Source organism: Embiotoca jacksoni, unplaced genomic scaffold, assembly GCF_022577435.1.
Source record: "Embiotoca jacksoni isolate LCO1_2020_lvr unplaced genomic scaffold, fEmbJac1.0.p SCAF_3, whole genome shotgun sequence".
NCBI lineage: Eukaryota > Metazoa > Chordata > Actinopteri > Embiotocidae > Embiotoca > Embiotoca jacksoni.
Window position 1 is genome coordinate 17025355 of NW_027185381.1, and position 15595 is coordinate 17040949.

Consider the following 15595-nt stretch of genomic DNA (forward strand, 5'->3'; position numbering starts at 1 on the left):
ACTATCCAAGTGTGAGTGTGAAAGGCAAGAAATTACAAATTTGCACCCAGGCCTCTGTCAAAGTAAGAGTGTCTGAGACTGCCAGGAGCACATTGTCCGTCTCTGAGAGCAAAGCTGCTGATTTAAAGCAATTACAATCATCTAGAAGGGCACAAATCTGCTAGTGGACATGGTGACAGGTTTGGTTGTTAAATGGCAACACATCAAAGGAAAAGCTCCATCCCACCAACTCTTGGCTTCCATTTTCATCTTTCTCCAGCTCTCGCCAGAGCCAAGCTCTTTTTCTTTTGGCTTTAGGGGATGAGTGTCCTTGGAGAAAAGGGAGAAAAGACTACAGGGAATGTGTCCTCCTCTCTGCTCTGCATAGAAATGCACAGGGAAATTTCCCCCCCCCCCTCCCCTTGTGTGCCTGCGTGTGTTTCTGTGTGTGTGTCAGAGTAGCATTTGCCTTCTGGACACTTGCCCTGTATCACCTATTTGCATTTTTAAAAAGGGAATTCCCAATTTAATTAATGGCTGTGCCAAACAGGCTATGGGAAGATTACCATATCAGTCATACTCATATAGGATGATGCACATGCGCAATCAGATCTTCCCCCATCTCGCGCCAACTGAGCTCAATCTTAAAACCGCGAGCAGCCGCAGACAGATCATCCGTTTATTTGAGAGGACGAGTCTCGCCTGATGCACACTGAGCTCCGCAGAAACAGCGTCTTTGCCCTGGAAAACTCTGCTCATGACATTTTGTCCTTTATGGGAAGACTGATGATGAGTCAGAAGTTCATCAGCTGTTTTGTGCCCCCAAAGACTCTCTTTGATTTTGACCAATAACATTAGGATGAAAAGGTGAAAGTTGGATTCTATAAATGCAACATGCGCTAATCCGAACCACTGGGCTTAAACGGAGATGTGAGGGACACACAGTGGGTTAAGTTTGAAATCATAACTCAGAAAACGGAGTCCAGCTACAACGATGCAGGCAGGTGAGTGAGATCATCCATATTTGCATAATTTAGGGCGTTTGGTGAATTTGGGCATTTTCTTTCTGTTTCTGAGGGAGAGTGACATATACGGGGTTTTCTAATCTTTTATAACCTTTTTCCAGATGTTCTTGGCAGACTTCTGACATGTTTGTACAGCTATGTTGTTGACAAACCTTTATTCGGGTTTGCAATCTGCAAAAGGAAAAACAAAAATCGACCGTGTGTGTGTGGGTTTTTAAAATCGAATTCCTGGAGACACTTTTTAGACAGGAAGACGAATGTTGTTTTGTAAGTATCTCTGGTGCAACAATTCACGGCGCTGAAGTGACAGCTCTCTCCCTGCACTCTTTAAAAAAAATATATTTTTTTTACAATGTTTGTAGAAGTTAAGACAAATGTTGCAATAAGATGTTTTAGGAATCCAAAAGTGGGAAATCTGCTTTCCCTGTTTTTTTTTTGTGTTTTTTTTTTGCATCAGTGTGGTGCCTACGTGCCTGCACAGGAGGAGGATTTGGAGCTGCTGCTGGTGCTGTTGCTGCCGCCTCAGTGCCTCCTCCAAACACGCTGAATATGGGCTCTGAGGAAGTGATTCTTTGGCATTTTAACCCACAGAAAACCTTGCTTCAGCCATGCAGTATCCTGGCAGTCAGGTGTAGATATGGTGGAATGACAGTTGAGCTTAATTGCCTCATTTTACCATCTGTTCATTGAAGGAAGTCATTCAGATATCAGTATTGCTCCAAAGTTTTTCAAAAAATATTCTGTGTTCATTATAATATAACAGTGACATATGGCATTTAGAATGCTCTGTAAACAAAAACAAAATTAGAAACAGAAAATAAGTGATCAACGACAAATCATATTGTAGGCTTGTAAGCCTGGCATCATGTTAATAATGATTGGAAAAAGGTCTTAAAAGTTTTAAATTGGTCGTTAGAGGTCAGGAGCTGCCTCAGCCGATACAGCCCACATGCTGTACAAATATCCACTGCTGTTTTGTGTCTTGCAGTGTGTCACTGGACATTCACTGCAACATCCTAAAATGCCACTTTGGTGAAAGCTCAAAGCAATTTTTTTGCAGCCTGATGCCCTTGGGCTGGATGGTCTATTTAGGTCACATTTTATGTAATAGGTGCAAATGTGTGTGTGATTTCATGACACATGGCTTTTTTTATTTACCATTTGACGTCCTTGAACAGCATCATAGCAGACTGCACATTCTCAACTGTCCCACCTCTCATCCACTGAGTTACATATGAGCCTTGAAAAGAAAAAGGAAAGCAGGAATATGAGTAAGACTTAAGCAAACAGATGGTAGAAGCAGCATGACCTTACTCTGTCCCTGTCAAGCTTTGAATTCCACACCCCCGGCCCTTTATATACATTCAGGGAGAGACAACAAGCACAGACGAACAAATCCTGCTAAGCTCTCTCTCTCTGTCTCTCTCCTTTCTTCCTCGACTGTGCCCTTCCTCACTGTGATATCTGTTGGCTTTTTGTACAGTCTGGATATTTCTCCTATTCGTTGAGGAGGGATTTGCTCTGGCACAAAAGATTAAAGGTAAGATTGTTATCTTCACTGCTCTTTTTTTGACTGAGGGACTACAAATAACTCAATATAATTAGGTATAATGTTCAGGTGTCATTTGTCTTTGTACAGCAAATATTTGTATCATTACTGTCAGAATGTTATGTACCTCTTAAGCTGTCATATCACATGCAGGTGGAGGTGCAGGATCAAATGGAGTCAAACCTTCTCAACAACCGCAGCAATCTCGTCACTGTGGAAACTGGGTACGAAACACAGAGGGTGGCACCTTCAGCTCCCCAAACTACCCGAACACGTACCCACCAAATAAGGAGTGCCTGTACGTGCTGGAAGGTAACCAACAACATGCACCTGAGCCTGATCATTTCACTCCTGTGAAAAAATGTTGAGCTCCTGTTTCAAATTTTGTGAACGTTGCAGATTTATGACATTGAACTGGGTCAGATTTCTGTTGTGTAAATATTGGTAATAAATGATGGGCGGCACAGTGGTGCAGTGGTTAGCATTGTCGCCTCACAGCGAGAGGGCTCCGGGCCCGTTTCCCGGCCTGGGGCCTTTCTGTGTGGAGTTTGCATGTTCTCCCTGTGTCTGCGTGGGTTCTCTCCGGGTACTCCGGAGCGTAGTCCGACCCCCCCGCCCCCTCAGCCCCCACGACGCCGTTCAAGATACAGCGGCTATTTATAATGGATGGATGGATGGATGGATGGGACAATGACACCAGTAAAAGCATTGTTTCATATGGTCAGTGTATAAGGTGATCAATAATTGAAACTGCTGTTGTTATTGCCTCCCTCATTACCTCCTTCCAATCCTAAACTGATGATGTTGTTTGGATTATATTTATGCAACATCTGTCCAAACTAAAGACAAACAAGCTATCAGGAGATAACTTTATCGAATGTATACCTCATTATCTTGTACACTAAACGACGTATCAAACTTGGTTGTGCCTTAGTTCCCTTTTTATTGCTGCTGTCGCCCACAAAACATGCTGATTTACAGTAATTATGAACTCAGATATGCAACACTAAGAAATATTTGAAAGGAGTATATCGTTTTTCGCTGCACTGGAAATTCTCTGGTGGTATTATATCCCTAAATCACCTCCGTGGCAGTAGAAGTGACACACCGCCAGTCTGTCCACAGCCCTGCCTCGCCAGAGGATAGAGCTGCTGTTTGATGAGGTCTTCCATATCGAGGCGTCCTTTGAGTGCCGTTTCGACAACATCGAGGTGCGGGATGGTCCCTTCAGTTTCTCGCCGCTCATCAATTGCTTCTGTGGCACAGCCAGTCCCGGACTAATCCACTCCAGCGGACGCTTCATGTGGATCCGCTTCTTCAGTGATGAAGAGCTGGAGGGAACTGGCTTCCAGGTCCAGTACAGCTTCACTGCAGGTGAATAAAACAGTGGGATGGTTAATTTATCCCTGTATAAACTGAATGTTCATCCAGTCTGCTCAAATAATGCCTCCATCAAATGTATTTGCTGCTACTAGCCATCTAAATGTCTACACTGAGTGAGAATGCCCTTGATACTGTACGTCACTGTCTGTCTTTTGATTTCCCCCAAAGATCCTGAATTTCATCTGCATGTGGGAGGACTTTTAAACCCCATCCCAGGTAGTGCAACCACATGTCCACTGAAAACAACTTCCTTTGTACATCTTTTTGTGATTATGTGATGCAAATTCATGTCGATCTCAGCTCACCACCACGACCTAATCTCATGTTTTTTCTCCTGTATGTTTCCACTTTCTCTGCCTCTTTGTTTCTTGTTGTCCGTGGGTCAGATTGTCAGTTTGAGCTGTCTGGGGCCGACGGCCTGATCCGTTCCAGTCAGGTGGAGGAGGAATACAAAGTGAAGCCAGAACAGGCAGTGGACTGCATCTGGACTATACGAGCCCCGGCAAAGAACAGGGTAAGTGGCACGTGACATGTTAGATTTACATTTACAGTATTGCCAATTATTTAATTCTCAACAGCAGTTTGAGCTTAATTTCATGTTTATCAATATTATTGTTAACTGGATGATTATATAAGGAAAAAATGAAAGTTAAATAAAGGTGGTGAGAATAAAGGAAAAATTAAAAAATCCCACAAAATTAAATTGAGAACAGGGGAAATGACTCATTGGGTGCAAAATGACACAGTAAAGTAGTTGGAAAGATGAGTCTCCAGCCTGCAGCTCATTTCGCATCCTGCGTTATCTTCACCCACTCCACATCTGTTTTGATGTATTCCTAGTTTTAATCATAAGGACAAAGCATGTGGTCTTCAATTTCATATCACAAAACCCCTCGATTAATGGGCTTTACACTTTTATCATTAAACATTTACTAATTGTACATGACTTGACAAACTGTATATGTGCATATAAATTATAAACATATACGTCGATAATCCAAAAGTCTACATAAGTACACATGCAGTAGAGCTGACTCAGAATGATTTAGATTTGATCCTTTAGTGCAGTGATGCCTTCACACGACAGGAGAAAAATATACCTGAAAACTGAACATAATGTACAATGTATTCCCTCTCATTAATTATTCCAGATTTATCTGCGTTTCTTGGAATACCAGATGGAAAACTCAAATGAATGTAAGAAGAACTTTGTGGCTGTTTATGATGGCAGTAATGCCATTGAGGATCTAAAGGTAATATATATGTAACACTGGACTGTAAAATTAGTCTCTTTGCATGAAGCACTTTACTGCTTTTTTAATATCATGTTTGAATCAGAAATATAGAGCACCCGTCCTAAAAACCTTGGCCTCAATGAGACTGCGCATCCACAGCTATCATAGAAAATGATGTGTGGTTTCTTACAGGCCAAGTTTTGTAGCACAGTAGCAAATGACGTCATGCTAGACACTGGCGTGGGAGTGGTGAGGATGTGGGCCGATGAGACAAGCCGTCTCAGCCGTTTCCGGATGCTGTTCACTTCTTTCGCTGACCGTGAGTTTGTCGTTCAGATTATTCTTATCTTCCGTCATTTAAACATTTTTCTGATGTGCTTTCAGTTTATTTTCTGCAGCTGTGACAGTGCAAGTACAGCATGTGGCTTGGATGTATGATTGCAAACAGATTTGTTATAGCATTCCCCTGTGGTTGCCATTCATCATTGCAGATTTTAGACAAATTTTTTGGTTTTAGTTAAATTAAATAATGTACTAAGATATTAAATAACGCTAAGCAAAAGAACAGCTCCATAGTTTATCAAGCATTTTAAAGATGTAATTCCAGTTACGCAGCTCTCGCTAAGATTTACCTCTCACTGTTAGCGGGTTGCTTTGTCAGCTGGTCTGCATACCTCACATACTGATACACCTGTGTTTCTGTTTTAGCACCCTGTACAGGCAGCACATTCTTTTGCCACAGTAACATGTGCATCAACACTTCTCTGGTGTGCAATGGCATACAAAACTGTGTCTTTCCTTGGGATGAGAGCAACTGCAAAGGTACCCCAGTTCTGCCAAGACACTTGGCAGGAATACTTTCTTTGATCCGCCGGTCTGTGCTGTGCCGTATTACAATGAGTTGTGTAGTGCTGTGATGCATGTCATGTCTGACTCTGCTATGTCACATTCAGCCTCCTTGAGGATCTGTGACTATAATTCGACAAAGTATTTGCACTGGGACACTCGTACAGACCTCAGCAAGTCTTCTTTGTTATTTTCCACCCTGATATTACAGAGTAATAAGTATTGGTACATTTTTGACAGTGCAGTCCTATTGGCAGGAAAATCACAATCTCATCATCTTTGACACTTTTCCAACTAAAAGACCTTCAAGACATTTTGGTTGATAAGTGAAACTTGAGCACCTCAATTGTTGGGGTGGCTATTTATCCCTGCTTTGGCTTTTAGTGAACGCTCCAAATTGTTCCTGGCAATCAAAGATATAGACTGCCTTGACGAGTGGCAACAAGTAAATGACTTATGTAGTCTCAATACCTCCTAACGTCCCTCATATTTTAATTATCTTTGTCACTCTCTTCATCTTTGTCATCCAGAGAAAAAGAACAAAGGTATTTTTCACCAGATCACAAAGACCCATGGGACAATAATCTGTGTGTCAACAGGAGTGGTGCTGTTACTCCTCATTGTTTCCATTCTGGTACAAGTCAAACAGCCACGTAAAAAGGTAATTAATGTAATTATTTGATATCAGGTCACAGAATATTGCTGTAGAATTTTCAAATTCATAAAGTGTGTTCGAAAATTTGAAGGTGTTGGTACGTAAGAACAACCTCTTTCATCGCGCTGACTTCCAGGAGGTGTTTGACCCTCCGCACTACGAGCTCTTCACTCTCAGAGACAAGGTCAACTGGATTAATTTGATAGCCTATATAATTTTCTGTACGTGCTTATTTCTTTTTTAAATTCCAAATGTAAAAACATTGTCCTTTTTCAGGAGATGTCTGGGGACCTCGGGGAGTTATCAGAGGAACTCCAGTCCCTACACGCATTCAGAAGATCCTCACGCTGCATTCACGAACACCATTGTGGCTCTCAGGCCTCTATCAACTCCATCAAAGCCAGTCAAGGTGCACATGGCCTGGGCAGGGGATCCATGGAGCTCCCGCCTTTCAGAGAGGACTTCAAGAGCGCCTTACCTCCCTTCAAAGACTTGAACAGCAGTCTGCGGAAGAAGAGCTGGCCCAGTATAATACCGGGCCGAATGCAGAGCCATCATGGTATGGGGGATAGAGCACTTCGGCAGGACAGAGTTATGGAGGAGGACGAAGATGAAGAGGAGGATGGAAGGTATGATGTGTATGTGCGAAGAGCAGGAAGCCGAAGAGGCAACTATGAAATGGCTCAACAAAGATCGTTGTCCATGGACTTCTAAAAAGAAAGGGCGAGTTTGGTGCAGCAAGTTCTGTGGCAATTTTGGGGCTGAACTCTGCAGATTTAAAGAACAGAGGAAGAAGACGGGAGACTTACTGCTACCTGTCACTTTTTCACTTGACTCCTGGTTGGGGAATCATAAACTCTGTTAAAGATCAGTGCTTCAGGAACTATACGGAAGATAATCAAAAACTGCCAGATCTGCTTGGACAGTAAAACAGCCGACGGGTACTATCATTGTGGTAAAAGTGACGAGAAATAATTATGCTGTGTATTGTGTTATTGATGTATTTAATACATTTTACTGTAAAGCAAAAAGCTTTTGTTGAAGTAGGGTTTGAATCAGTGTTTAGGTTCTAAAAAAGATTTCGAGACAAAGTGTGATTATATTCTAAGCTGCAATGGAAAAGTTACATCTCACTTTTTCTTTCAACAATTAATAAATGTATTGAAAATAAATCGCTAACAGTAAGTTCAACTTCACAGAGAGGAAGTGTGTGTTAATCTTGACATTTTTAAAAGGTGAGTCACACAGGTATGCTGGTTGGACATTCTCCAAAGTCAAAGTATTATATAATCTGATTTTATAGCGAGCAAAACCACACTTATTCTCATCCAACACGAGGAAACTTTGTCTCGCTTTCTTTTTGAATGTAAACACAAACTGTAGTGAAGTTTGGTTTAGCAGATGTATACTTACTTAGTGGAGAGAATCCGACTCAATTTGGATTATAGGTTGCGGTTAATAACCAAGAACAATATTTGGAAAATGAATAATTAAATCAGAAATATAAATGAAAAGAAAAGTGTAAGTATAATGACCTTGACACAAAGGTTGATCTGAGCAGGTTGGGCTTTAGATTGGGTTTCCTGGTAAATTAATGCATAATCTACACCTATCTAATAACAGAAAATTTTTAACGTGTTGTATCCCGATGACGATATACTCATGTGAACATTTTCCCTATACTGTAATTGGAAAACACAGAACTGTCTCTGAAATACCCACACAAGCACAGCTTAGTGTTCAGCTAAACTACTTACATAACCTTGGAGCTGGAGCACAGACCACATTTATAAAGCCTTGAAGTTTAGTCAGCAAATCTGTGTTGTTCATTTATCATATTCAGGAAATTCACCGCGCAGATAATTAATGGAGCAACTATACATACTCACAGACAAACACATGACCATGCATTCTTGCCGCGGTTGCGCACCTGATGTTTGACCTTGAAGTATGTTCTGATGTGCTCAAGAATAAAAAAAAAAAAAAAATTAAAAAAAAAAATCCTAAAATAATGTTTGCTTTGGCAACTTTCTACAAATGACCAATACAATAAAAATATGACCAAACAGCTGATAAATAATGTGAATGTGTCAGTTTTGCATTTGGGCAGCAGATTGACCCAAATGCTTCCATAAATTGGCCTTGTATTAGAAGTAACTTGATTTATCAAATACTGTTATGCACAGACAATTTTTCATATTCAAGAATAGGCAGAATATCTGGGTCAGATCAGATAGCAAAGGGCTCAGAGTAAATCGAAATATAGCACAATAGGTGCAGGTGACACAGGCTGCACGAGTTTTTATCTCTGTAAATGACTTGACAATTTGACTGTGATAATCGCTCAACTTATCATCCAAGGTGTTCGTCATTCTCTCCTCAACTGCGTGCCAGGACAAAAACCCAAGCCATGAATCCTCCCAAGCCACGAATTCTCCAGTCAGTCCTGGGATTAACCTGAGCAGGTGAGAGACAGCTGACAGGTCAAGCCAGAGGTCTGGAAGATCTGGAGTCCAGAGAGGTGAGTGTAGTAGCTCCGAGGTAGGAGCGGCAGACTGCAGGTGAGTGGAGAATTACCAGCTAGCGGATGAGAGTGGATCGGGCAGGGGGCTATTCTTCTGGCAGAGTACTGCGGAAGACAGGCAGAGGCATGGCAAGATTGCAGGAAATCAAAGAGTCAAAGAGAATCGTCACCAGAATCAACACTGTGATTTAGCTTCTGTTTATGTGACTGGTCTACTTGATGAATGGCAACCAACAAAATCATACAGTTGTCAAATGAGGAGGTGCAGAAGTTATTATGTATGGTCACTGACGAAAGGATCCAGCGAGTGTGTCTGATTTCGCAGTAGTTTCATGCAGCACTACTATGACGACTAGCTACACAAAGTAGGTACTATCTGCAGAGGGAAACGAAATCTATAAAAGTAATTGGCATTAAACTCCATACAGCACTTGTGGAGAAACCTGAAGATGTCAGTTCACCAAGGCTTCCCGTCCAATCTGATCCGATCTGGAGAGGATTTGTCAGAAAGAGAATAGGATAAATTGCCCAGGTCCAGGTGGGCAACAATAGTGGATACTTATCAAGAAGAGCTGTAATGGCTGCCAAAGCAGCTAAAAAAGTACTGAGTTAAGAGTCTAAATACTTTTGTGAATGAGTTATTTCAGTTTTTGATTTTTAATATATTTTCAACAAAAGGCTTTTACTTATCAGTATGGGCTATTGAGTGTAAATTGAGAGGAAAATTGCCAGTTTTATTCATTAAGAATAAATCTACAACACAATAAAGTGTGCAAAAACTAAAGAAATCTGAATAGTTTATGTTTTGTTATGTGCTTGTGTCTCGTGCAGATAAGTATTTGGCCTTCAGAAAGAGAACTCGGAGAACAGCTGAAAATCAAGTTTACCTTTAGCTTACAGCACAACAGGTGTGGTGATCAGGGACATAAGGAGCAGCAGGTTGGCATGCACTCAGTCAACAATTGAGAGTTTGACTCATGCAGACACAGGTTTACACATGACCGTGGAGTATAAGACATTCATAACAGGAGAGTGTGCTGATCTCGCCAAGCTATGTTTAGGAGTGAGGGAACAAACCCTATATCAGGTATGTCCTGCGTGTGACCTCAGTTGCACAAACATGTACTATTTTTTATGAGATACCTTAACAGTTGAGGTTGCACACATGGCATGACAAAGCACTGTGGCACTCAGGTTTCCTTTTCTTGCCTGCAGCAACTCAGCATTCCTCAGCACATCGACTCCTGAGACTAAACAACACATTATAGGTCGTACAAGCTTCTGAAATTACGTAAAAGTGACTGCAAAGAAGGCAAGCTGATAGGTTTTACATAATCCTTGTCTTGAACTACAAAGTAGTGATGGATGATTGAATAAAAAGTGGTTAAAAAAACACCTTATTGATCAACATAAATAAATATGATAAAACAATACAAAACAAATCACACACATACCAATAAGTCTGTCATTTTCAATGACATCTCTAAAATATTTGATAAAACAAGCATTCATATAAATGTATAAATAAGATACAATAATACACTTTATCTAAAAGTGTTTTTTGTCCCAATTTTTACCATACAGTATGTTACTATTTGGTACTGTGACTTTGCTTAAAACACGACAAAATCGGTTACTGCAATGAAAAATATGACATCAGTTGTAACTTGTTTAAATAGTTTTTGTGTTATTTTTTTGTTATTTCTCCCATCTTCAGTCCATAAATGAGAACATGTAGTGTTTCAGCCTAAACGGTCATGAAGTAGTGATGTGTGCAGGCAGGCCATCAGTCTCCCTAAAGCCAAAGTGTTGTGATGCAGCACAATGTCTCTCAGAGTCAGCAATCAGGACGAGCTCCTCAGTGATTCATCAAAAAAGGCCAGGCGGTCATAAGCTACCAGTGGTGTGTTCTCCCCGAGAACGGCCTCTGTGAAGTTGGGCCGTCTCCAGGCGTAAACCATACTGTTCAGGAAACCTTGTAGGGACACACTGCCAGCCTGAAATAAGCAAAAATAAATACTGTAACCGGCAACTCAGCCATCAGATAAAATTTGTATTTTCTCCTCTGACGTCAGTCCTTAAATGTACCTGCATCATGTAAAAGCCAAACAAGCTGCTTTGTTCAATGTTTGTCCGTATCATGAGGGTGGACAGCAGAATGAGGACAAGAGCTACAGGAGGCAGAAATAAACAGTAGGGCATTAATCTGTTTGAATGCCCAAATGCTGTTGATTTAAAGTTGATGATCACATTAGCTTTAAAATTGCATGCTTGTGTTTGTGTGTGTGTACCTGGTGTCCAACAGATCAAGATGACCATCACCATATTCCTTGCTGTAGAAATAACCCTTCTGAATCTCCTTCTTGAACGTCCATCTCCCTCCACAGGAAAAAGGCCCTCCTGCTCATGTCTTTCATACCATTTACCAACCTTATAGTAAATGACCTAAAACAAAAATGGATTATTACAGTCCGCTTACTTACATGTAAATACGTAATCCATGTCAAATTACAGCTATATCAGCAGAAAACTGCATATAAACATTGTTTGTATTTGTGCTACAATAATGTGATTTTTTTTTAATGACTTACAGAGCAAGACACAATCACTGGTATCACCACAAAGAAAAGAAAAACTCTGATGAAAGTATCGTGGATTATCTCCTAAGAAGAAAAGAAAATCATGTTAATACTAATGTGCATTGCTCATTAGTTAAAAACTGTCCTGCTACCCTATTAATAATAAAATATAATGACCTGTTTATATAATACAAAATGCAACAATACCAATCAGTATCTGAGAAATAAAACACCAGAAATTCAACTGAATACATGAGAAATCTAGATAAAAGAAAGTGTTTGAAATACAGATTTATACTCACAGGGTCGGAGCAGGAATCTCTCCAGACATGCAGGAACAAAATACAACTGCAGAATAGATAAATCACAAAAATCAGAAACACAAGGGAACAGACCTAATTCACTACTGTAACTTCTTTGAAAGAGGAAACTTTGGAGGAGGTTGATGCTCACCTGGTGCAGTATGTGTTATCATTCGGGATAAATGCGCCATGTGATCTGTTGGTGACTGGAATCAGCAAGGTCATTTTTATAAAAGGTGTGAGCACATATGCAAAGTATATTGCAAGTGGGAACAACCTGTAATATTGGGCAGAGAGAGAAAAATGATTTAATTGTTCACACCAGAGAAGATATCCATAAAGTCGGACGAGTTACTTATTATACAACATTTAAAAAAAGGTGGTTGACAAACTCACCACACAATGGCATACACAAGTAGAGATTTCATTTGTCTTCTGTGCTGTAAACCAGGACAGATAAGGACAAAAATAATATTACAGAATCTGGAAAGATTCTGAGTAAGTAATGAACTACAAAATCAGATGATGCCTCACCTGTGCAATCCCATCATCTACTGGTCTGTCTCTCCATCCTTGGATTGCATTCTTCGACTTCCAAGCGTAAACGACCACCAGCAGAAATGAAATGAAATAAAAGGTCTGGAACAGAAAAAACAGAATGCAGTGAATGATGCAAAATGTAAGAGTTTATGTGATTATGATGAATCGGTTATATCTGATCAGTTATGACTAGGTACTCATATTTTCAAACTTTACATTGAATGTCACAGGGCTCGGTTAAATGTCTTTAACGCTTGCAAAAATGTTGATGAGTTCAAGAAAAAGTCCATTCCCTGCTCCATTAACATAAAAATGTTTCAAAGAGGTTTATTTATAGTTTGTGGCCAGCTGAAATGTTTTGACTGAGTTCAGACATTTGTTCTTCATCTTTATAAGGACAATTTTTATGATTCTTTCTGAGGACATTTTTATTATTTAGCTTAGTTTTGCTAAGCTGCTTTATTTCACTTCGAACATTCTGTTACTGCTATTTTACATGAACCTTTAAGATATACAAGGACATTTTTGTAACAACTTCATTGTAAAGCCTATTGGAGCCAAAAGATTCTCCATCTGTTTGAGGCAACGGAGCCATGTTACCAAACAAGGGACAACATTAACCTCATGTTGGAGGGGACTTCAATTCCATGTCAGTCAGTTCATAAATGTAAACTGACTGTTATTTTTACATTTTTAAGTTTCAAAAGACTGATTGTTTTCCATATCTGCATTTTGAAAGAAATCCGCAATGTGAAGTGAAAAAAAATGAGTAACACCGTTTTTGTACTTACATTACATTATTTTTTCTTGTCTTTTTGTTTTATGTAAAATCAATATCTACTTTTCTCTTAGTACTTGTAAATGATTGTAAAAATGTTGACGGAAAATTTAGAAAACTTAAGTTTAAAGTTGATCCAGTTCACAACAAACTTGGCCAAAAATTTTAACAGTTCTAAAATGTGACGGCTAAAACAATAATTAATCAAATATACAGTTTCTCCTGTCGAACAGAGGGGAGTGTAGAGACATTTGCATAACTGACAAGACAAAGCAAAACTGCTTACCACTTTGTTTTATAGATGCAATTAAAGGACACAAGGTTTTGCTGCTAGAATGACATGACATATTCCCACATGACTCGTGAAATGCTGCATTTATATGATTCATAATCGAACCTTTAACCTTGAAAACCTCATATACTTAAACTGGGAAATACCAAAATCCAAGTGGATGCTTTTACACTCACCCACTCTCTTCTCTGCACTTTCATTTTTCATTTAAGATCAAACTCTTCCTCCACCAGAAAACCATCTTGTAAATGATTTATTTGTAGGAGCATAAGCTTGTTTCTTACCAGTGACAGTGGTAGGCTGTATTGGCAGATGGCTACACTGTTGTCACTGCGGACTATATTCATAACACTGGTGGACATCAGGATCAAAGCAGCCAGAAGGTCCGCCAGAGCGAGCTGTACCAGGAGGTGTACCTGCAAATAAATACATACACATGAAGGATGCTGATTGTAGTAAAATAGTGTTACACATAATAAAACAAAAGACAACAAATGTTATGCAACCTTTTGTGCCACTGAACTCAAACACTTAGATCTGGCACTGACAAGACGCAAAGCTTCACCAACATGAACAAACTATCATACGTTTATTTCATAATAGATTTGTTTACTCACCTGTTCTTGCAAATGCCTCCATCTAATTATGGAAACCACAAGGACAGAAAAACTCCCGATCACGCTGTAATAAATCAGAAATATGTGCATTATTAAATAACAGCAAAATATTATTTAGTATGTGCTAATTTCAGTCAAAAATCTTCACCATGTGTGAAAAGATTAAAATAAACAAGGTATTTTGTAATTTGGCACCACATCAACACTGAACCTGGACAGGTTTATTGTACAGGTCAGTGTCTGAGAACAAGATAGACATCTTTGTCTGAAAGACAGCTTATCCCAGACATGTGACACCTGTATAAAAGCTGTAATGTGGCGATAAATCATAGCTCTGCTCTTCTTCCACAGAAACTAACAAGAGGAACGAAAGACCCCACATTTTCTCCTTAACCTATTTGTCCTCTCTCTTTTGGCTTTTACTTTCATTCTCACAAGACAAACAGGTACAGCAAGTTACAGTCTGAGTGTTCACAAAAGAACGTTTTAGCCCTCCTGTTGTCCTCGGGTCAAAATGACCCGCAGCTGTGTTCAACCAAGTTCTATTTTATTTCTATATTTTTATATTTTTTAGGATCATTGGTCATCATTCTTTAAAGAAACCCTCACAGCCTCCTTGTCACCAATGATCCCAAAAAGTATGAAAATAAAATAGAACTTGGTTGAACACAGCTGCGGGTCATTTTGACCCGAGGACAACAGGAGGGTTAAGTTATCCATATTTGCAGGAAGTGAGCTCCAACTCCAAGTTATGAATGTAAGACAATAACTGCTGGACTGGAGGAAGGAAAATACAAGTAAATGTGTTTTTTTCTCATTTGGCAAACCAGAAAAAATTTATGTAATTCAAGCATGCAATTGAAAAAGCACATTACCTGGGAGTGAGTAACACTATGTACACAGTCGAGAGAAAGTCAATCTGGAAAAAAAATACATGTTTTGAGAGTTGTTTGACTATTATTTCCCTCCTAAAAGTTTTCATGAAAAAAATATTTTTCTTCAAATTAATTCATTGAGGACAAAGCTGTGTTTGCCTACCTGATCTCCATTCAGTATACCATCAGGCTCCATGGTGATACGTTTTCTATCCAAAAGACAGATTTGATATGTGCCTGACCAAACAGCTTGTCTCTCAAAGCAGGCCTTTGTGAAAATGTGGTTTTTTTTACCAACCCACACCTTTATAAAAGTCTGCACCTTGTCACGCAATACTGTTTTGACTCCACCTGCTTTGAGGATGTTCTTGTGTGTGTGCTGTACACCAGTTACTTATAAAGCAATAGCCTACTTT

The 15595-nt window shown here is 39.7% G+C and overlaps 2 protein-coding genes across 2 annotated transcripts; one reads left to right on the forward strand and one right to left on the reverse strand.

The window, feature by feature from the left end:
• The first annotated feature begins 729 nt into the window (after positions 1 to 729).
• On the forward strand, positions 730 to 8733 carry neto2b (neuropilin (NRP) and tolloid (TLL)-like 2b). Its single transcript, XM_069163471.1, has 12 exons — positions 730 to 983; positions 2488 to 2544; positions 2707 to 2865; positions 3679 to 3927; positions 4105 to 4152; positions 4323 to 4450; positions 5088 to 5189; positions 5364 to 5490; positions 5880 to 5993; positions 6617 to 6678; positions 6764 to 6856; positions 6949 to 8733. Exons 1-12 carry the CDS (start codon positions 974 to 976, stop codon positions 7384 to 7386), a joined length of 1587 nt encoding a protein of 528 aa, XP_069019572.1. The 5' UTR covers positions 730 to 973; the 3' UTR covers positions 7387 to 8733.
• A 645-nt stretch (positions 8734 to 9378) lies between these two features.
• LOC138206262 (transmembrane protein 116) lies at positions 9379 to 15425 on the reverse strand. The gene is made up of 12 exons (XM_069162844.1): positions 15343 to 15425; positions 15180 to 15223; positions 14305 to 14368; positions 13972 to 14103; positions 12612 to 12716; positions 12474 to 12517; positions 12229 to 12354; positions 12078 to 12123; positions 11788 to 11859; positions 11488 to 11641; positions 11285 to 11367; positions 9379 to 11193 (listed from the first exon to the last, which is right to left on the reverse strand). The coding sequence occupies exons 1-12, from the start codon at positions 15373 to 15375 to the stop codon at positions 11041 to 11043; spliced, it is 1056 nt and encodes a 351-aa protein (XP_069018945.1). The 5' UTR covers positions 15376 to 15425; the 3' UTR covers positions 9379 to 11040.
• Positions 15426 to 15595: the final 170 nt, after the last annotated feature.

Bases quoted from the DNA above. Each gene is read 5' to 3' on its own strand.
- neto2b (XM_069163471.1), top strand. The intron at 2,866-3,678 runs GTAACCAACAAC...GTCTGTCCACAG, and splicing joins GTGCCTGTACGTGCTGGAAG to CCCTGCCTCGCCAGAGGATA. The intron at 4,451-5,087 runs GTAAGTGGCACG...TAATTATTCCAG, and splicing joins GAGCCCCGGCAAAGAACAGG to ATTTATCTGCGTTTCTTGGA.
- LOC138206262 (XM_069162844.1), bottom strand. From the start codon at position 15,375: ATGGAGCCTGATGGTATACTGAATGGAGATCAG. The intron at 15,224-15,342 runs GTAGGCAAACAC...TTTTTTTTCCAG, and splicing joins GTATACTGAATGGAGATCAG to ATTGACTTTCTCTCGACTGT. The intron at 12,355-12,473 runs GTGAGTTTGTCA...CCAATATTACAG, and splicing joins CTTGTGTATGCCATTGTGTG to GTTGTTCCCACTTGCAATAT.